Below are 22,182 nucleotides of genomic sequence, written 5' to 3' on the forward strand. Positions count from 1 at the left end.
AGTAAGTGACCTACAGTAAATAATTAGTTTTCATAGCAATCATAATGTATCTAAACCTAACTACAAAAATGTTTTCACATTATTTAAGTCCAGTTGGCTCAATTCAGAAACTTATTTTGGAAGCATGCAATACTGAGTTAACTGTAATAATATTTCATTCAAATGCTGAAGTATCTACTCTGTGCTAAACACTTGGGATACAAAAATAAACAAGACACAGTTCCTGCCTCAAGAAGCTTAACTATTAAGAAACTTAAACATATGTTAATTGAAAGATAACTCAGAAACCCTCCAGTCCAACACCCCTCATTTTAAAAATGAAGAACCTGAAGTCCAGAAAACTTAACTAAGTTGGCCAAAGAAACAGCCTAGATAGTAAAGAGTCAAGACTAGAAGTCAGGTCTTGTAACTCCCAGCTAGCTTAGTGGTCTTTTCCACATGCCATACTGACTCAAAGTACTCAATGTGAAACAGATTTAGATTTTGATCCACCACTAACAAAAGCCCTGCTAAATTACTTATTTACTGCATTAATGTAAATCAACTCAAACTTCAAGGGAGCTATGAGAGACACAAAAATAAACTATTGTGATTATGTAATATATTTTCGGATCAACAAAAGGGATTCTTCACATTTGGAGGGTTGGTGAATTAATAGTTCTTTAGTCAGTTAAGAGTCTGTTTCTAGTTTTCCATGGTGGTTGTCCCATTCTCAGTCTCTATGCTGCATTTTCACTCATATTTATTCCCTGGAGACAACAAAAAAAGCACAATATATACTGGACTGCTAAACTTAAACACTTAATTGCCAAGAACTTGAAAGGGGAGAAAAAATCACATAGTATGATAGTAATTACCTTAAATGTACCATTTTGATTTTTCATGTAAGAAACCAAAAATATATCCACTGGTAGAAGTGCTGATGTGATAAGTGCAATCGCCAGAGAAAAAATTGCTGTTATGGTGGAGACAACTTCACTTTCCCGCTGACTTTGGTATTTACGAACATATATCCAACAGAATGCCAAAATAGCCTGAAAGAGAACAAAAAGAAATGTTCTGTTACTGCCCTATGCATTCTCTAACACAGATGATAGTATGTGTTTGAAAGTTTCCAATGGGAAACTGTCAAATGAAGGTTCTTTTAGATGTATAAGGAAGGTCCACTACCTCTTATAAACTTGTTCAAGATTTATAATCTTCAAAGCCTATTTCATGAATGCAGTACAACCTCCCTTAGGTGCAAAGACACATTCACACACAAAAGTTATTGATACCAGTGCTCAATTACATATATCCTCACTGAACCTCATTAATGGTTTCACACAACGTCATAGTTGTAATTAGTTTTGAATGCTTTTTACCTATAGATTTTTCCAACCTAAATAGAATATAACTTGAAGTGAAATTAACTTCTGCCCCATTATTACAGTTCAAGAATACCATTCAGCTAAAGATTATCTGCCAATAATCACCATGTACTGACAAATTATACTATAATTCAAATTTTAAAGGGCCTTAAAGAAAAGTGAACATTTAAAATGAGTACACGTGCACTGCAAAGGAACTTTCCAGTGATAAAAGTACACTCAGAGGTACTGAGGATGACATCTCTAATCCACCAGGTACTCTTAATAGTTACCAATGCCTTTCTAATGACTAACACAGACTATAGGACTTTACTCAAGATTCTCTGACTTTAGGGAGTATCAGAAACATCTGGAGGGCTTCTTATAGTAGAGAATGCTGGGCCCCACCCCCGGTTTCTGATTCAGGGGTCTGGAGCAGGCCCAGAAAAATCTGTTATTTGTAACAAGTTCCCAGGTGAGGCTGCTACTGGTTCAGGAACTACATTTTAAGAAGCTCTGCTCTACTCAAATTTAGGGAACTGCAGACAGGTACTAAATCAGTGATTCTCAGCCTAGGCTGTGTTAGAATCACTTGGACAGTTTTAAATACCCTTGTGCCGGGGTGCCTGGGTGGCTCAGTCATTAAGTGTCTGCCTTTGGCTCAGGTCATGATCCCAGGGTTCTGGGATCAAGCCCCGCATCAGGCTCCCGGGTCTGCGGGAAGCCTGCTTCTCCCTCTCCTGCTCCCCCTGCTTGTGTTCCCTCTCTGGCTGTCTCTCTCTGTCAAATAAATAAAAATAAAATCTCTTTAAAAAATAAATAAATAAATACCCTTATGCCTTCCCCACAAATTAATTCAATCAGAGCGACGCTCCTCCAGGCAACAGCACTTTAAAAAAGCCTGAGGAGGGGCACCTGGGTGGCTCAGTCAGTTAAGCAACTGCCTTAGGCTCAGGTCATGATGGGGAGGGTGGTTTCTGGGATCAAGCCCCGTGCTGGGCTCCCTGCTCAACAGGGAGTCCGCTTCTCCCTCTGTCCCCACCCCCCACACCACCCCCGCTCCTGTTCTCTCTCTCTCCCAAATAAATAAAAATCTTAAAAAAAATAAAGATAAAAAAGCCTGAGGATTCCAACCCGAGCCAAACTTGAGAACCACTGTTTTTGTTTCCCATTTTATTGAAGTATAGTTGACACACAATGTCACATTAGTTTCAAGTGTACAACACAGTGATTCCACAACTCTACTCCCTATGCCATGCTCACAAGTGTAGCCACCATCTGTCACCACACAACACTATAGTATCACTGACTTCCATAGGAAGCCTATACCTCCCACTCCCCTTCACCCATTTTGCTCATCTCCTCCCTTCCGGCAGCCAACAGTTTGTTCTCTGTATTTACGGGTCTGTTTCTGGTTTTTTGTTTTGCTTTTTATATCCCACATGTAAGTGAACTCATATGGTATCTGTCTTTCTGTCTCTGACTTATTTCACTCTCTAGGTTTACCCATGTTGTGGCAAATGACAATGGAATATTACTTAGCTGTAAGAGAGAACCACTGTTTTAAATAAACTCTATTAAGAGCTCTGAAACAAAAGCGTTGTTTTGTCCTTTCACTCTTTCAACAGATTCAACTGTTACTTCCTTTAAGTATCCTAGTTCAGGAGGCTGAACTGAACTAACAGCACCACCTAATTTGTTTCACAGCTTCCAAATTCCCCTACACAATCAAGATATAAGAACAGTTCTGCCACCACAGAAAAATCACCTTTGCCCTGTGTAGTCAACCCCTCTCTCTCTACTCTCCACCCTTGACAACCACTATTATCTGTCCCTATAGCTTCTGCCTTTTCCATAATGTAATAATGTACTTATATAGCATATCATCTTCTGAGTCTGGCTACTTTCACTTAGGATAATGCATTTTAAATCTATCTAAGTTGTTTCATGTAATTCCTTCATATTACTAACATTTCAGCTGGTGTCAGAACAGCAGGAAAAATAAAGTGAGAACAGAATGTAGACTTTGGAACGTGGATGTTGGAGGAAAAAAAAGACCCAGATTCAAATCCTGGCTACTTACTAATTTATTTTTGTTTGGGGAAGTTATTTTCTCATAAATGTATATTAATATTTTAATGGATGTTTTTAAATGAATTCACAAATATTTAAAACATTCTTCAAATTATTTTGAAGCCACTGGAAGCTGAGCTTAATCATTCTATCTTTAGCAGGACCTGACAAAGTATTCAATAATTTTTTTGATGGATTTCAAAAAAATCTGCACTTTTCCCAAGTTCAAAGTGATGGGTATTATGGCAGAGGAAGCCATTTGCCAACACCAGGCAGACAAGCAGGGAAAGGGCAACCCAGCCAAAATAGTTAAGCCAAAGGATCCTGAACTTTTTGGTCTCAGGATCCCTTTATACTTTTAAAACTGAGAACGCCGAAGAGCTTTTTGTTTATGTGGGTTAAATTTATCAGTAGTTACTATATTATAAACCAAATGTCATCATCTATAAAATAGTAGTAAGAATACTTCATAGCACGTTATAAGAATAAAATAAGATGTAAAGAGTTTATAGCACAGTGCCTGGCCAATAGCAACTGTCATATGAATTGTCATATGTCAATAAATCATATGAAACCAAATGTCATATGAAATATCTTAAGAGCCTTTCATAAAAGAAATATATGATTTTGCTAACAATCATAAAGGTTTAGAGCAACCCCCAGCCCCTCCCACAAGATTCTAATTTAATTGGTCTGGGCATTAGGATTTTTAAAAACTCCCTAGTTGGTTTTGATGAGCAGTCAAGGTTGACGACTGGGGCAGAGGTAGGAATGAGAAGAGATGAATGTTTCTTAAACTAATGAGCACATACACTGCCTGGGATCTTGTTAAACTGCAGATTCTGATTCAGTAGAGCTGGGGTCTTACATTTAGTATTTCTAACAAGTTTCCAAGTAATCATCACTTTCAGTAAGAAGAATAAACTTGCTTTACAGAAATGAAGACTCTGTCTTATATAGCAAAGGGAAATGTAATTGAGGATCTTGGGGGACTTAAGAAGAAACGCTTAGATTTCGTAAAAGAAACAAAGTTAGATTATAGGATTGGAGGACCAAACCTAACTCATGTGGCAGAAGACACTGAAGTCCACCCTGTTTGCCCAGGATCACTCAAGTAGTCAATCTTAGTGTTCTGATTCTTTAGTAGATTATTGGCAACAGTTCTCAAAGTGTGAAGTCCTCCAACCCCCAGCAGTCCCAGAATCCTTTCTGGGGATTTACAAATTGAAAACGATGCTCATAATACTAAAAAGTCATTTGCCTTTTTCACTATGTTGATACCTGAACTCATGCTGCATAAGTCAGTGGTAAAACTGCTGACAAATTAAGCATGAATCAAGACAATGGCACCAAATTGTGCCAGTAGTTATTGTATTCTTCACCGCCACACACACACACACACACACACACAGAGGACAATTTAAGACCTTGCCTAATGAAGTACTAAAAATTAACTTTATTGAACTTCAACCCTTGAATCTTTTCAATACTCCATGCGGAAAACGGTGAAGTATGCATTGGAGCTATCCTGCTGCACATCAAGGTGTTATGGCTGTCCCCAGGAAAAGCACTGCCAGTAACTTAAGAGCTGAAAGCCACATCAGACACTCTTTTCAAGGAGTATCACTTTTAAGTACAAGTGATTAACTATGGTTATTCAGACTTGGATATCTGGTATATTTTGTTGAAATGAACAAAGGGAACCTATCACTTCAAGAAAAAAACAACAGACAGTATCCGTTCCCAACGATAAAATTCAAACTTTCAATGAAACTTAGAATTTTGGAAAACTTGTATCCATGACTGCAAGCTTGACAGTTTCTCAATACTTTTTTCTGGGGCATTTCTTCTGACAAGATCAGTGGTGAAGTTAATGAATGGGATATTTTATTATTATGTAATGAAATATATCCATATTTGGAATATCTGCATAACTCAGTGAACCAGATTTTCTAAATAATCAATGCTTCATGTTATAAAACCATGCACAGGCAAAAGATCCAGAGTGCGACATGGACCAACAAATTTTAATGTAACAGAATGAAAAGTTTAATGATAGGGTTTCAGATTCCATTGGTTCAACTAACCTTTAGAAAGCTTCCAATTACTGAGTTTTGGCGTAGTATTTAAGAACATCCACAATTATCTAAAAAATACTCCTCTGCTTCCAAGGATATACCACTAAAATAGGATATTTCTCATATACTTCAACCAAAACAACACTCAAAAAACTGAATACACAAGCAGACATGAGAATCTAGCTCTCTTCTAATAAACCAAGAATTAAAGAAATTTGCAGAAAATAGCCCTTATTACTAATTTTTTCTACTCCAACATCTAGTTTCAAACTCCTTAATTCCCTTCTCATTTTTACTTTTTCTTTCTGTACTATCATCAACTTCAGTACCTTCCCTTCTTCATCTATCCAAAGTCCACCTCAATTCCACTTTCTTCCAATATTGCTCTCTATTCTCGGAAGTCCTATTTCGTTTATAAAATCATACTTTGGTTTTCAGTACTTAAACCTGTTTTAAGAATTTCTGTTCTTGGGGCACCTAGGTGGCACAGTCAGTTAAGCGTCCCACTCTTGGTTTCAGCTATGATCGTGATTTCAGGGTCATGGGATCTAGCTGGGCACAGGGATCCACACTCCCACACTCAGCGGGAAGTCTGCTTAAAGTTTCTCTCTCCCTCTCCCTCTGCGCTTCCCCCCAACCAACCAAATAAAAAAATAAATCTTAAAAAAAAAAAGTTTTTGTTTTCCCATTATCTTCAGGATCTCTTAAAGGCCATTTTGTTTTGTTTCCATCCTCCCACAATTTATAGCACAACTCACATACATTAAATGTTTATTAATTCATAACTGCCAAGATATTCTCACTAGACTTCGATACTGGTTACATGCTCGTTTGTTTTTTCCTAAACCAACTGAATATGATGGTCTGGAAAAGCTAGTGAACTCCTAAAGTACCACACTGGATGATCTTTGAGGAACAGCGCCACCCTTTACTGTTTCCATTTTCTCCACCAAGAGGAGTAAAGTATGCTGCAGTGTAAAGGCATTATTATTTTCTGGGAGAGTGAAGGTAGCAAGAGGTAACTTTCCAGAAGTTTTCACACTTTTTTTTTGTAAAGTTTCTGCTGAAACATTTACCAGCAAAACATACTACTTTCTACCTAGGTTGCAGACACTGTAGTGGAATCTAACAAATACAAGTCTTGATTTCCAAAACTGAAGTTAGTGGGTTTGGGGGTTGATTTTGTTTTTTGTTTTAGTAATGCACAGCAGCAAAATACTTTGGGACACAATGCTACAACAGGAGGATAAAGACAATGAGGAAAGAGAGTGAGAATGGGGAGGGGTATGGAGAGAAGTAAATTGAACCCCCAAATAAAATAAGCCCAAGGGTTTTAATATGAGGCAAGGAGGTAAAAAACTAGGCCCTTTGGGCTACTGAGGCCCACGTTTTGATCACTGGATAAACGGGAATAAGATGGTACGGAAAGAAAGCACCTCAGTTCGGATAGGCTGTAGTATATACACCCTGATACTGGCAGTAAAGAGGGCTACAGCTCTTCCCTGCCCAAGTTTCTACATCCATCAAAAAAGACTGGAAAGGAATGTGAAACCTGGAAGTCAGAACGAACACCTCACGTCATCAAGGCAGAATCGCACAATGGGTAGAGAAGGCTGCTGACTCAATAACCCCAAGGGTAGTGAAAACGGACAAACCACAGTTAAAGAAGCAAAGAGGCCCCCTTCCGGATCAAGGCCAGCGGCTACTGAACTTGCAAAGATCAGGCGCCGCTGCCCCACACCTTGTGCTCACGTCTCACATGGGGACCAGAGGCCACTTCTCCCTTCTCAACCCCCTGGGTCTCCTCCGTCCCCAAACTCCACCCGTCCCAGTGCCCTAGTCAGGGATAAGGCCAAGAGTTCCGAGAATGGGAACCTGCAATATTAAACGTCATCAGGCAAAGGACAGCAAAGGCGGCCGGAAATCCGTGCCTCCTTTACCCACACGGAACGCAGCTCCGCCCCGGAGCAAAGGAGCCCCCCGACAGTCCAAATTAAAAGGGGGGCGGGGCGGAATGAGGAGGGTCTCCCGGGCCCAGAAAGGCCAGCTACGAGGCCGGCCCCTCCCTCTCTCCCACCAAACACTGGGAAAACTACGAGCACCTCCCCTACCAGTAGTAAGAGGCCGAATATGCACCAGCCGATCACCAGCTCCGCCGAAGCCGCGCCAGCAGGCCCTGCCGCCGCCATCTTCACTTCCGGCCCGGACTCCTTGGGGAAAGGGGGTGGGGAAAGGGGAGGGGGAAAGGGGAAAGAGTGCGAAGGACACAGCGCCCGTGCACCCTAAAGGTTAAAGGGGCGGAGGGGGCGGAGCAAGTAGTTGTCAAGGAGACCCAGCCCTCGAGCGTCCCCTGGCGTTGAGCCGAGCGGGGGCGGGGCGCGCCCGGGACGCCGTGACGTCACCGCGCTGCCCGCTCCTGAGGTGATGCGAAGGCTCTACGTGAGGGTGTTGTTTTACTGCCCAGCAACCTTGTTGGAATAATTGAATCGGACTCAGCTGATGGACAGGAAAAGCGAGGGGACTGCGCAAGGGCCTGGATTGCGTTTTTCTAGAAATTCAATTCAGCGTTAAGGAGTTTCGACTTCCTCCTGGGAAGAAAGCTTGGCCCTCATGTCCAAGACAGAATGGGCCTTGTAGTTAGTAGAGCTCACTAGGTTGCAGGAATGGCTGTCTGAAGAAAAAGTTGGCCTAATGGCCAAATGACTTTCTAAATTTGCTGGCATCGGGGCCCAGCCTGGGTAACTGTTTTGCTGGACATTGCTTTATCACATGATGTTGTAGACTTTCTATTTAGCTCTATACATACCTGTGAATTTCAGTAATGACTTTGTGAACATATTCATTGTGAAATTGCGGGCTGTGGTACTTGTTTGTTATAAGATTTTATTTTAAGTAATCTCTGCACCCAGTGTGGGGCTCACAGGTCAAGAGTAGCACGCTTACCAACTGAGCCAGCCAGGCAACCCTGTGGTGGTAATCTGCCTCTTCCTCCTAGTCTCCTAATCCTCTCCTGGGGGCTCCCTTGGCTAGAAGGAAAGGTCTAAGACAACCCCAGGCCAATTTTCTCCCTTTTCCCCATGGCCCTAATCCCCTCTATAGGAAATGATTGTGCATAACTTGCATAACAACCTTTGGATGCACAGACCAATCTCAGTGTAGCTGTAGTCTCCTACTTCTACCGTCAAAGCAATCAGCCCTTCTTGGATATCCCAGAAGGAGTCAGCCTGCACTCCACAGTTCACTGTAGTTTTCCCAGGCCTGAGTTGGGTACCATACCTCTGTATCTCTTAATTGCCGGAAACATATTTCAAATTCTCTAAGTGGCTCCCTTGAGGCCTCCCTTACTAGTCTAAGGGTTAGATGGGAACATCAGAGCCCTATGTTTCCCCACCCCCAAACACACAGTGTCTCTTGGGGTTAAAGGTGGAAATCCACAAACCAGGAGCAATTCTCATGAAAGAAATCTCTTCAAAAAAAAAAAAAAAAATGAAGGAAAGAAATCTCTTCAATTTTTCTTCTCCCCACTCCTATCTATTTACCGACATTTTATTTGGCTGAGGGGTTCAAGAATTGTAGAACAAATTCCTTTTGCAGCCCTTTATAGTTCTGCATATGAAGGGCAATTTATGGCTAGGGAGGAGACAAAGAATTAAAGACTATAATCTTCCCCACCACTTTAAATTTTATGTGATTGGAGTTTTTAGCAAGACCAAACTGAACCTTTTTAATATCTGATATACTGTCCATTGAATTAAGCCTGTTTAATAAACTGCTTTAGCTCTTTTGCTGACTCTTAATGCCTAAGTGTTGGGGTCCTGTTGGTCAATTGCTTACAAAAACCTTACAAACCTGTGTTGCTGGTAAGTGTGACTAGTTACAAGAATAGGAATAGTTTGAATCAGGAAAATTGGGAGAGAAAAGAAAGAATGTGAGGCATCTGGACAGGTAGAGAGAGATGCGCATGTCTCTCCACTCTTCAGCTTAGTCGGGATGTACTATTCGTTTCACGTGCAGACCAAGCCAGCAAGGATGAAACACATTCTCCTGGATGATGTTCTTAAATCTAAGAAGCCTCCAATTATAGACTAGAACTCTTTAAAAATAATAATCTTTATTGGTTGTTTGTAATTATAAAAGAAAGATTGCTCACTTTTAAAACTTCCAAGCATGAATAATTTAGAAACTGAAAAGATCCTAATAAATTAACACAGTTCTCCTCACGCCAAGATGCTTGGCTTTAAGAGCTTCAAGGATTTTTGTGTGTGCATTCTAATATGTTCCATGAGGGTGTAGAAAACCAACAGATAATCCTTTCCTGTTCCCCGAGTGCTATAGACTGAAGGTTTGTGACACACACACACACACACACACACACACACACACACACACACAAATTCATATGTTAAATCCTGAAGCCCAGGTGATGGTATTTGTTGGTAGGGCCTTTAGGAGGCACTTAGGTCATGAGGGTGGAGCCCTCGTGAATGGTTAGTGCCTTTATGGAAAAAGACCCCAGAGAGCTCCCTTGTCCCTTCCACCGTATCAAGTTACGGTGAAAAGACAGTACTAATGAACCAGGAAACAGGTCCTAGCCAGATACTGCATCTGTTTGCACCTTGATCTTGCACTTCCTGGTCTCTAGAACTGTACAAAATAAATTTGTGTTGTTTATAAAGTCACCCCTTTATGGTATTTTTGTTATAGCAGCCTAAAGAGACTAACACACCTGGCATTATAAAAGAATGCCCTTGCCCTCCTCCCCACGTAAGTACTCTTAGGAAGGCACCAGGATTTCTGTGGACTCTGTTACATTTTTTTAAAAAGATTTATTTATTCATTTGAGAGAGAGAGGGAGCAGGGGGAGGGGCAGAGGGATCCCAAGCAGACTCCACACTGAGCACAGAGCCCAGTGTGGGGCCAATCCCAGAACCTGGAGATCATGACCTGAGCTGAAACCAAGAGTTGGATGCTTAACTGACTGAGCCAGCCAGGCGCCCCAACTCTGTTCCATTTTAAGTTCAAAGAAATGGCCATATAGAGCCCATCACTCCCAAGGGATTTAATAAGAGGACACATTACAGAAAACCTTCTATCAACACTTAGCCCCATTGACTATGTTAAGAGGGCTAGAGCCCTCTGGAGGAAAGCAACATTTGTAAGAGAACAAGTATCCTCCCCTCATTCCTCTATCCTTCAGCTTTTAAGCAGTCCCTCTCCCCTAAAGCCAGTGAGAGGAGGAAACACAAGAGAATCACCCATATGGTTAAAAGGTGTGACCTGAATTTTGGGAGAGGCCCAGCATCTTGCTGTAAGTTCTGAGAGTGGCTGACTCACAGAGGTGCCTGGTGCTGAGCTAGCAAAGAAACCTGTGCTGGGAATAGCTTGGGCAGAAAGGGTGTAGATTAGCTCCTCCCCATCCTTACTCCTAACCCTGCCCCACAAAAACCCATTAAATTCACACTGAAGGCTTTGGTAGAAGGCTCCTGAGAACCACCCTACCTAGGTGCTTATTCCTATGGACGCATTCAGCAACCTCTACTGGAGGAGGCCTTACTAAGAATTCTCTTGGTCTAGCCCAGGAACATGTGGACAGCAGAAAGTTGGGGAAGTAGCCCCAAGTGGGACAGGCAGTGATGACCTACAGAAAGGTCACCTTGATACCAAAACCAGACAAAGATGGAATAAACAAAACTACAATGAGGGGCACCTGGGTGGCTCAGTCAGTTAAGCGTCTGCCTTCGGCTCAGGTCATGATCCCAGAGTCCTGGGATCGAGCCCCGAGTCGGGCTCTCTGCTTGGCAGAGAGCCTGCTTCTCCTGCTCCTGCTCCCCCTGTTAGTGCTCTCTTGCTCTCTCTCTCTCTGTCAAATAAATAAAATATTTTTTAAAAAGAAGAAAACTACAATGAACACAGATGCCAAAACTGCCAACAAAAGAGTTCATGAAGAAAGGATAATCATTCCTCTCATCCCTAGTCCTTATAGAACCCAAGAACTCTAAGCTGGAGATTTGGGGACAGGTTTGGGAAACAGGAGGCATGAGAGTGGTTTCTCATTCCCTTTATGAAGCGCTACTGGAAAACCAAAGGTTGTATTGTGATCAATTGACACATGCTAGGAGGTATTATAAAAAGTATCTTATCATGGGAATTGGTAGAAACAGCAAAAAGCAAACTGAACATTTTAATTTATTAAGAGGAAAACGTAACAGACTGGGAGAAAAACTTCATGTCAATGAGACACAAAGGAGGTAGAGAATAAAGAAAGGAAGTAGGACATAGAGGCCTAAGGGGGCCTAGAACTAGAGGGTATTAGGGTACATGAGTCAGGAACACATAAGGGTCAGGGTCTAGCAAAGGGGTCAGTAACCTAAAAAAGTCCCATAGTCAAGCTAACCACACAATGGGAACCATACAAGTTGGTGATACAGCTTGCACTCTGAAATTACATTTAGACCATAGCAAAGTCTAGTTATGCCTCCAAATTAACTGTCTGTATTAGACCACCAGATGTTAACATGTTGTTATGTTTTCCTTTTGAAATAGCTGATTTTCATACATCAGTTTTTTCTTATTTTGTTACCTTGTTGGAAACAAAATATTGGACTTTCTGTCCAAATAAGATACTTGAAAAGCCTCAAAATTTCTCTTTTTGTCATGTTGTCTGTGCTTCTATTGCTAACCAATAATCCTTCTGATTGACAAATTCTTTCTTTAGCTTGTTTAATACCTTCAGTCAGGTTACAGTTAAGCCTTGCTGGCCTCAGATCCTAATGACTTTGCACACGTCTGGCCTGATCCATTATGTGTTGATTTAGAATTTAGCTCTCTGTTGTGCGCCATGTACTGCCTACACGTAATCTTCTGTCAAAAGGATTTAACAGTGATCTGAGTGAACATTACTGTGGGCCTGAGGAGGTGTGAGCAAACCTTTCTCTCTTGTTACTACATTATCTCTTTTCCCCCTAATCCTTCCACTGTCATCCAACTGAATTGGTCATCACAACCCTAAGAAGTTTCTTCTTTTCTTTGTGAAAGGGCTGAAAGTGTGTTTATGAGGGAATTGGCATATATGGCAGAGAGGCCCCTTTGGTTCTGCTAGAACATTTGCTTATTTGTATATAATTCTGTGGGGGAGCTGGAGGTTTTTGCACAAGAGCCAATCCATGAAAAATCAAATGTTTATGATCTACATTTTGTCATTTAAAATCAAAATAGCTTTTATTGAGCCCCAAAGTAGAAGGTATATTCAAAAGTCTAGTTCATCTATTTCATTGTTTTCTTAAAGAAAATGAAATGTTAATATCTAGGTGTTTCTGATTTGTGGACACGGAGGCAATGTTCCAACTTGTCATCCTAAAATTAGATTGCACACAGTATCATAATGTGAGTTGTAAAATTCACATTTCCTTATTTCTGCAATTATAAACTCTTAATAGATACCATTTATATCCTTCCAGTGGAACAAACATTCCCATGTGAACTGTTGATGCATGTTAGTTTTCTTCTTAAGATTTTTCTTCTGGCTATGAAAGAAATTATTTAAACATAGTCTAGACATGCTAAAATATCACTTAATACAACCGAGTGTTTTTCATTGTGTCAATTCCTAAACATGGTGTTTATGTACTTGAAGGTATAAAAAGTACTCAAGCATAAGGTAATGTCAAAGACAGTTTGTAATACGAGTAGAAATTACAAGAGAAACTGATTTTCAATTTATTATTTAAAATCCATAGCATGCTCAATAATTTTAATAAACGATGCATTTTTTTATTTGTAGCATATGTTGAACTTTTTTCCAAGAATAGCGTTCCTCTCCTGACTCCAGCCATCTATTCTGGAGTTCTGTGGTTCTGCTTGCTTCAATTCTGGACAGTTTCTCAGCTTATATTTGAAATCAAATGGAAGTTTTAGTGTTAAATTCCCACATGTCAATAATTTACAAGTCATAAAATTTTGTAAAACTAATGGTTCTTATTAGAAGTTTCGGAGCTAAAGGACCTCAGGTTTAGATAGCTGTGTCTGTAGCACAATATGAAAGATTTTTAACTTGATCTTTAAGTTTTTAAACAATTGGTAAAGATATTTATCCTTATGTTTTTATTTGTTGCCAAATAGATACTGTAAGTTCTTCTACTGTTTATTTTTTTTAAGATTTTTTTTATTTTTTTGAGAGAAAGAGTGAGTGAGAGATTGAGAGAATAAGGGGGGGAGGGGCAGAGGGAGAAGCAGACTCCCTGCAGAGCAGGGAGCCCGATGTGGGGCTCTATCCCAGGACTCTGGGATCATGACCAGAGCTGAAGGCAAACGCTTAACTGACTGAACCACCCAGGTGCCCCTTTCTTCTATTGTTCTTTTCTTTTTTTAATGATATAAAGTAGGGAATTTCAACTACTATGTCCAAATCCTTTTTTGATAAATATTCTTTTTATTTTTTTCCTTTAAGATAGCTTTTATTTTAAAGTTTTTCTATTTCCTAGCAATTTGGAAACAAATAAACAAGTAGAAATACTCAAATTAAGAAGGCGATTAGAGGCTGTTTGAAAATTAACAGTGAACATTTGATTATGGGTATTTATTGTTTTTACAATTTTTGTTATAATGATAATGCATTCTTATGAAATATGAAATGTTGTTAGGTGTATAAAGTAAAAAATGAAATTCCCTTTTCATACCCTCCCAATCCCACTTCCCAGAAACAACCTTTGGACACAGTGTTGATGTCTTGTTTTTTGAAAAATATTTTTAATTAAAAATATGAAATATATTCATTGAGGTTTAGAAATGCTTCCAGGAGGGGGTAACATTGGACCAGGTTTTAAAGGTTGAAAATGAGTTTATCAACTCAGGCACACAGGGAGAGCATCATGTGAAGACAAAGGCAGAGATTGAAGTAAAGTATCTATAAGCCAAGGAACACCAAGGATTGCTAGCAACTGCAGTAAGCTGGAAGAGAGGCATGGAACAGATCCTTCACCCAGGGCCTTAGAGGGAACATGACCCTGCTGCCACCTTGATTTTGGACTTCTAGCTCCCAGAGCTATGAGAGACTAATTTTTTTTTTGAAGAGTTTATCAGAGTAAGCATAGATTCCATCAAGGGAATAGCATGTGTAAAGGTACAGAGCATGCAATACCATAGTCAGTATTACTTGAGCAATCAGTGTGAGAGGGGGAGGAATTAGCCGATTAAGAGACTAGTCAGGAGGGGATGTATAGGCCCCACTAAGAAACTTGGGCTTCATCCAATAGGCAATGAGAACCCATGAAATGTTCTGAGCAGGAAGAGATATAATAAGATTTGCATTTTGGAAAGGCCCCCTTAGGATAATCTGAATGCTGGTTGGAAATGGAGCACACTTGAAGTAGGGTTTATTTCAGTTAAGATGCTGTCACTACAGTCAAGGCAAGAGATGATGAAAGCTAAACAGCCTGTCAACATGAAGGGAGAAGATAGATTCATGAGATCGTAATAAAGATTCATTTTCAAGACATGGTGTCTAAGAGTGAAAGGTGAAGAGAGAGAGAGATTTATAGTGAGGAATTGGTTTATGCAATTATAGGGGCTGGCGAGGCAAGTCTGAACCCCATAGAGTAAGCCATCAGAAAACGCAGGCTGAAAATTCTCAGGCAGGAACTGACGCTGGCAGTCCACAGGCAGAATTTCGTCTTTCTCAGGGAAACCTCAGTTCTGCTCTGAAGGCCTTTTAATGGATTGGATCAAACCAATCCAGATTATGGAAAATAATCGTGGCTACCAAATCAACTGTAGATGTTAATCATACCTAGGAAATACCTTTCAGCAACACTGTTGCTGGTTCACTTGAGAGATGTGGAGAATGACAGTGCCACTAATTAAGGAACAAGTGAGGAAGAACAGATGGGAGGGAGGAATAACAGAAATCTACCATATTTCATAGATTATAAGATGCACTTTTTTCCTTTACATTTTAATGCCTCTGAAGTTAGGATACATCTTATAATCGATGAGATCTTACCACTATAATTAGAATCTTTTTTCCTTAGTATTTTATAAAATGATGTGTATCTTAAAATCAATGATGCCTTAGACTGAAGGAAAGAAGGTAGTGGATTTGATTTGGTATCTTGAGTTTGAAGTGCCTGAGGGACATGGATCACTCTAGTTCACAGAACGCATAGGTGCGAAACAATGAACCTCAGCTAAGAGGCTTGTCATGGAGATAGGACTTCTAGAGTCATCTGTACTCAAGTGAAAGTTGAAGCAATGGAAATAGATAAAATCCCCAGGGAAAGCAGATAGAGTGAGATGAATAGGCAACCGTAAAGAGCTCAAAAGTTTAAAGAAAAGAACAAAAGAAAATCAGAAAAATTTTCGACATAAAAAGCAAAGGGAGAAGATAATTTTTACAAGCTGTGAGGAGTTACCAATGTCAAATGCAGTGACAGGACAAGTACCCCCTGACTATAGCAAGATGGGGGTCACAGCTTTTAGAATGACTTCAGTGGAGTAGTGAGGGAGAAGACAGGTGCATTGGATTGAGGAATGAAGGAGAATTAGGACAACAGAGGTCATGAATGTGATCGTTTCTTCAAGGAAGCTTGACTAAGGAGGATGGAACAATGAAAACATGGAGGGACTGAGGTCGAAGGTGATTTTGTTAGAAGTGACTCAGCCTCGGGGCGCCTGGGTGGCTCAGTCGTTAAGCGTCTGCCTTCGGCTCAGGTCATGATCCCAGGGTCCTGGGATGGAGCCCCGCATCGGGCTCCCTGCTCGGCGGGAAGCCTGCTTCTCCCTCTCCCACTCCCCCTGCTTGTGTTCCCTCTCTCGCTGTGTCTCTCTCTGTCAAATAAATAAGTAAAATCTTAAAAAAAAAAAAAGAACTGACTCAGACATGAACTTGTTCCTAAGATAAATAGTAAAGACAAGAGCCACAGTTAACACATCAATCTAAATTTGGTTACAGGTCATCTTATTGACAACTTGAACTCTGAAGAAATGAGGTAGGTGAAAGGAAGGAGGTCAGTCAATCAGACACCATTCTGGCAGAAAAAAAGAGTATAGCCAAAAGGGTGATTCAAGACAGTTTAATGACTGGACTATTTACAAAAATGTGAGCAGCATAAAGGGAAACTAACCCTAAGATTGGTAACAGCAGGAAGCCTGTACCATTCCTAGAAGGACAAGAACAAGAAGTTATTGAAATCTGGCAAGACCTATAAACTTAGGAAAAAGCTGCCTAGCAGCCTTTGTCAACCCAAAGTTCCCTAGAAAGAGAGCTATAGGGATAAATACCCTAAATTCTCTCTCCTACTATCCTCTTACTTCCTGCCAGTACCTCCTTTGGATAACTTAAGAAGTCAAAGGGCAGGGGAGTCCATTTGATGCAAAGCATAATAATCAGCTTCCCTAGATACACAGCAGGGTGGAGAAGGGTGGAGAATGGATCTGGAGGAGCAAATGGAAAACAATGAACAGAAAAGGAAGGGTTTGTCCAAATGGGAGTTAAGACCCAAGACGATAGAACTCCTGGTGAAGACAGAGGGCATTTTCTACAGATTCTGTGATTTATTCTAGCAGTAGTGACAACAAAGACTATTCTAACTTTTGCCAAGTTAATGAGAAACTGATATTTCTCAATAAGAAAAGGCCCAACATCCTTGTCTTAATTAATACCCATTGTTCATTTTGTATTATACATAATGAAAACAACTAATGATATCTATGGATTAAAAAAGATTCTAATTCTCTGCAGGATAACAGAACTATTCACATGTTTCATCTTTTCATATAAAAACAGCTTTCCAATTAAGAGGATGCTTCTTTTTTCAAAAATTTGAATAAATTGATGTTTAAAAAAATAACTGCCACTGGTAACTTTAGCCCTGAAAAAAAAGATGAACAATGTTAAAACTTTCTTTCGGTTTTTATGTCTATTTTTGTACTAGCACCATACTGTTTTGATTGCTACAGCTTTGTATAACTTGAAATCTGGGATTGTGATACCTCCAGTTTTGTTTTTCTTTTTCAAGTTTGCTTTGGCTATTCAGGGTTTTTTGTGGTTCCATACAAATTTTAGGATTGTTTGTTCTAGTTCTGTGAAAAATACTGTTGGTATTTTGATGGAGATTGCATTAAATAGAACAATAGACTAGAATTGAGAGCCCAGAAATAAACTGATGATTATATGGTCAATTAATCTTTGACAAAAGAGGCAAGAATTGCAATGGGAAAAAGACAGTCTCTTCAGTAAATGAGGCTGGGAAACTGGACAGTTACATGGAAAAGAATGAAACTGGACCATTTTCTTACACCATATGCAAAAATAAACTCAAAATGGGTTATGGACCCAAATGTGAGACCTGAAACCATAAAGATCCTAGAAGGGAGCACAGGCAGTTGTTTCTCTGACATGGCAATATTTTTCCTAGATATTTCTCCTGAGATAAGGGAAACAAAAGCTAAAATAAACTATTGGGACTACATCAAAATAAAAGCTTCTGCACAACCAAGGAAACCATCAACAAAACTAAAAGATGACCTACTGAAGAGGAGAAGATACTTGCAAGTGACATATCTGATAAAGGGTTAGTTTTCAAAATACATGAAGAACTTACACAATTCAACACCAAAAAACCCAAATAATCCCATTTAAAAATGGGCAAAAAACATGAACACACATCTCCCCAAGAAGACATACAGATGGCCAACAGATACATAAAAAGATGCTCAACACCACTCGACATCAGGGGAATGCGTATCAAAACGGATGTGGTTTGAAGTGGTGGGGCTTGGAGCCGACGGCCAAGAAAGAATTCTTGAGACATCTTTGGCACAAAAAGGTGATTTTTGTTTTTGTTTTTATTTTGAAAGAGAGAGAGAGCATAGTCAGGGAAAAGAGCAGAGGGAGAGGAGCAGAAGGAGAGAAAGAATCGTAAGCAGACTCCGTGCTAAGTTTGGAGCTGGACATGGGGCTCAATTTCACAACCCTGAGATCGTTTCCTGAGCTGAAACCAAGAGTCAGATCAGACGCTTAACCGACTGAGATACCCAGGTGCTCCGCAAAAAGGTGATTTTATTAAAACATTGGGACAGGACTCATGGACGGAAAAAGCTCCACTGGGGTCCTGAAGAGTGCCTGATTATATATTTTCAGGTTGGGAGGGGTTAACGATAGCACAAACCTCCAAGGTGTTTTGGAAACAAGGTTTCCAGGACCTTGAGAGGGCTAGCTATTGTTAGGAAAAGGTCACTCTTACTGTTCAGTGAAAACTCAGTCATGAGACCCTTCAGATGTATATAAGTGGGCCATATGCTTGGGGGATGATTGCAAGCATGTATCTTGGGGGGTAGAGATAAAGGAAGTTTCCAAAGGAAATTTCATATGTTAAAGAAGACTTACAGAATCCTGGTGGTCGGGCTCAGATTGCCTTTTGCCCTTAGCAAAGTGTCAACATTAAGGCAGCTGAGCTCCCATAGGAAAGTCACCCTACTTGTTTCAAGGACTTGTCAATGGGCTGTAGGCAGTAAGGAAGTTTAATTTTTTCTTTTGCCTTTGTTTACCACATCAAAAACCACAATGAGGGACACCTGGGTGGCTCAGTTGGTTAAGCGTCTGCCTTCTGCCTTCAGCTCAGGTCATGATCTCGGGGTCCTGGGATCCAGCCCCACACTGGGCTCCCTGCTTAGCAGGGAGTCTGCTTCTCCCTCTCCCTCTGCCCCTATCCCCACCCTCCCTGCTTGTGCTCTCTGCTCTTTCTCTCTCGTGCTCTCTCTTTCAAATAGGTAGATAAAAATCTTTAAAAAAAAAAACCCAAAAACCCACAGTGAGATTATCACCTCACACCTGTCAGAATGGCTAAAAATCAAAACCACAATAAACAAGTGTTGACGAAGATGTGGAGAAAAAGGAATCTTCCTGAACTATTAATGGTAATGCAAACTGGTGCAGTCACTCTGGAAAACAGTATGGAGTTGCCTCAAAAAAATTAAAAATAGAACCACCATATGATAGGGCGCCTGGGTGGCTCAGTTGGTTAAGCGACTGCCTTCAGCTCAGGTCATGATCCTGGAGTCCTGGGATCGAGTCCCACATCGGGCTCCCTGCTCGGCGGGGAGTCTGTTTCTCCCTCTGACCCTCTTCCCTCTCGTGCTCTCTATCTCTCATTCTCTCTCTCTCAAATAAATAAATAAAATTAAAAAAAAAGAACCACCATATGATATAGTAATTCCAGTACTGGGTATTTACCTCCAAAATACAAAAACACTAATTTGGAAGTTTATATGCACCCCTATGTTTATGCAGCATTATTTACAATAGCCAGAAAATGGAAGCAGCCTGTGTCCATTGATAGATGAAGGGACAAAGAAGATGTGGTGCATATATATAATGAAATAAACTCAGCCATAAAAAAGAATGAAATCTTGCCATTTACAACATGGGTGGATGTAGAGAGTATAATTCTGAGCAAAATAAGCCAGTCAGAGAAAGACAAATACCACATCATTTCACTCATATGTGGAATTTAAGAAACAAACGAACAAAGGAAAAAAAGAGACAACCCCAAAAACAGACTTTTAACTATAGAGAACTGATGGTTACCAGAGGGAAGGTGGGTCAGGGGATGGGTGAAATAGGTGATGGGGATTAAGAGTACACATACCTCAATGCACACTGAGTAATGTACATAATCGTTGAATCACTATATTGTACATCTGAAATTAATGTAACACTGTGTTAACTATACTGGATTTTTTTTAAAAAACTTTCTATGGGTCTTATAGACCAAGTGACTTCAGTAATGTTGATTCCATATCTATTTCCTTTCTAGCATCAATTATAGATAAGCTTTAGCTAGCAAACAGTTTAAGAATTATGTAAAAGATTCTTCCTCTCCCACTCCCCCTGCTTGTGTTCCTGCTCTCGCTGTCTCTCTCTGTCAAATAAATAAATAAAATCTTTAAAAAAAAAAAGAATTATGTAAAAGAAAAAGCCTGGGCTAGTCCTACAAATATAAGACCTTAGAGAAAAAGAACCTAGAAACAATAGGTACCAAATTTTAAAATTATTCTCATCAATACACAAATGTGTCCACATGCACACTTTCTGGATTGATAGCTCATTGTCACTCAGACACGCCTTTTTCTTATATTATAATGAAAGGCAGCTTTGGTAATAAATTTGATAGAAAACCTTAAGAAATTTCCTTTTCATAACTTTTAAACAAACTAAAACAAAAAACAAAAACACTAAGCCATTCCACCAATTAATATCTGACCAATTCTAGAATATGCTTAATTTTGAAGGGCAAATGGAGCTCTGTAGAAGATAAGTAATTGTCCCATTTCTGATAGTTGTAAACATTTTTTTCTCAGGCCAGATTTGTTTTCTGATAAATACATGCAAATTTAAGTTTTCACAACTTTTTTCGAAAACCATTTGATATTTACTTTTACCATCTACCAAAGTCAACTATCAGTTTACTATTATCTAATTATCTTGTAACCTGTATGATTTTTTTAAAGATTGTATTTTTTTATTTGTCAGAGAGAGACACAGCGAGAGAGGGAACATAAGCAGGCAGAGTGGGAGAGGGAGAAGCAGGCTTCCCCGCTGAGCAGGGAGCCCGATGCGGGCCCGATCCCAGGACCCTGGGATCATGGCCTAAGCCGAAGGCAGACGCTTAACTGACTGAGCCACCCAGGCGTCCCATAACCTGTTTGATTCTGGGGCTACTCATAATCTATTCTGGAGTCACAGAATTATACCATGTGGGCATTCTATAATTAGAAGCAAGCAAAATCTTTACTCAGTATCCTGAGAATTCACCAAAGGATGATTGGGGTAATTAAACTTCTTTAAAGTCCTCTATAGACCTCACTCTCATTTCCTCTCCCATGTCTCCAGGGGCAGATATGCAGTGACACTAATGAAACTTAAACTTCAATGACCGCTTGCATAGGCATTTTCCATGGTTCCCTGAAAGAGGGCCTAGCAATGTGTTCACATGTTTTCATGTTATTTGTAAAAAATGTTGAGAGTAATGTATTTTCACTTTAATCTTTTGACACCATTGTCTCTCCATTTAGATGATCTCTCTATCACAGTTCCCCTCCTATAAGTAGCTTTTGAGTGACCACAGGCACCCTGAGGACCCAGATCTGGGCAAATAGGGTTAGGGTTCCATTTATATTATTATATATTATATTCCATTATATTAAAAATAGAATGTATTTGTGTGGCTCATAGTTATACTCATATAGTTAAGTTATTGCTAGGCATCCTGGTGTAGGAATGGCATCTAGAAATGCTTTTATGGCCCACTATCCCAGTTGTGATATAAGAAATGTATTTGGTTTTTGTCCCTGATTCCTGGCATAGAGCTTCTAAAATCCTTAGAATTTCCTGAGTAATAGGAGTGTCTTTTGTTATTTATAATGAGCCCCTTTTGATCACACCTATGCTGATGTTAATGAAGTATGAATTAAATGGTTTTGTAATCCAATTATTGTTGGAATTGGGAATAGAACAATTTACTATTGCTTATTTCATGCTAGCAAAGTATTACAAAGTGGGATATATACAGATAGAGTTCTTATAATCACTTGTTCACTATGTGACTATAACATTAACTCACCAAAGTGGTTATTGCAAGTGTGGTAAGACCGCGTTATCTTGTGTCATGGGATCCTTCAGTTCTACT

At 39.9% G+C, this 22,182-nt stretch overlaps 1 protein-coding gene across 1 annotated transcript in view; it reads right to left on the reverse strand.

Annotated features, from left to right (window-relative positions):
• Nucleotides 1-7,831, reverse strand: part of LMBRD1 (LMBR1 domain containing 1) — a 126,531-nt gene extending 118,700 nt beyond the window's left edge. Inside the window, exons 1-2 of the mRNA XM_025890619.2 lie at nucleotides 7,612-7,831; nucleotides 858-1,034 (exon numbers count right to left, since the gene is read on the reverse strand). Coding sequence (XP_025746404.1) covers nucleotides 858-1,034; nucleotides 7,612-7,689 — 255 coding nt within the window. The 5' untranslated portion in view covers nucleotides 7,690-7,831. The remainder of the gene's footprint in view (nucleotides 1-857; nucleotides 1,035-7,611) is intronic.
• Nucleotides 7,832-22,182: the final 14,351 nt, after the last annotated feature.

Source organism: Callorhinus ursinus, unplaced genomic scaffold (assembly GCF_003265705.2).
Source record: "Callorhinus ursinus isolate GAN/ISIS: 27379988/994484 unplaced genomic scaffold, GSC_fseal_2.0 scaffold22, whole genome shotgun sequence".
NCBI classification, from domain to species: Eukaryota; Metazoa; Chordata; class Mammalia; order Carnivora; family Otariidae; genus Callorhinus; species Callorhinus ursinus.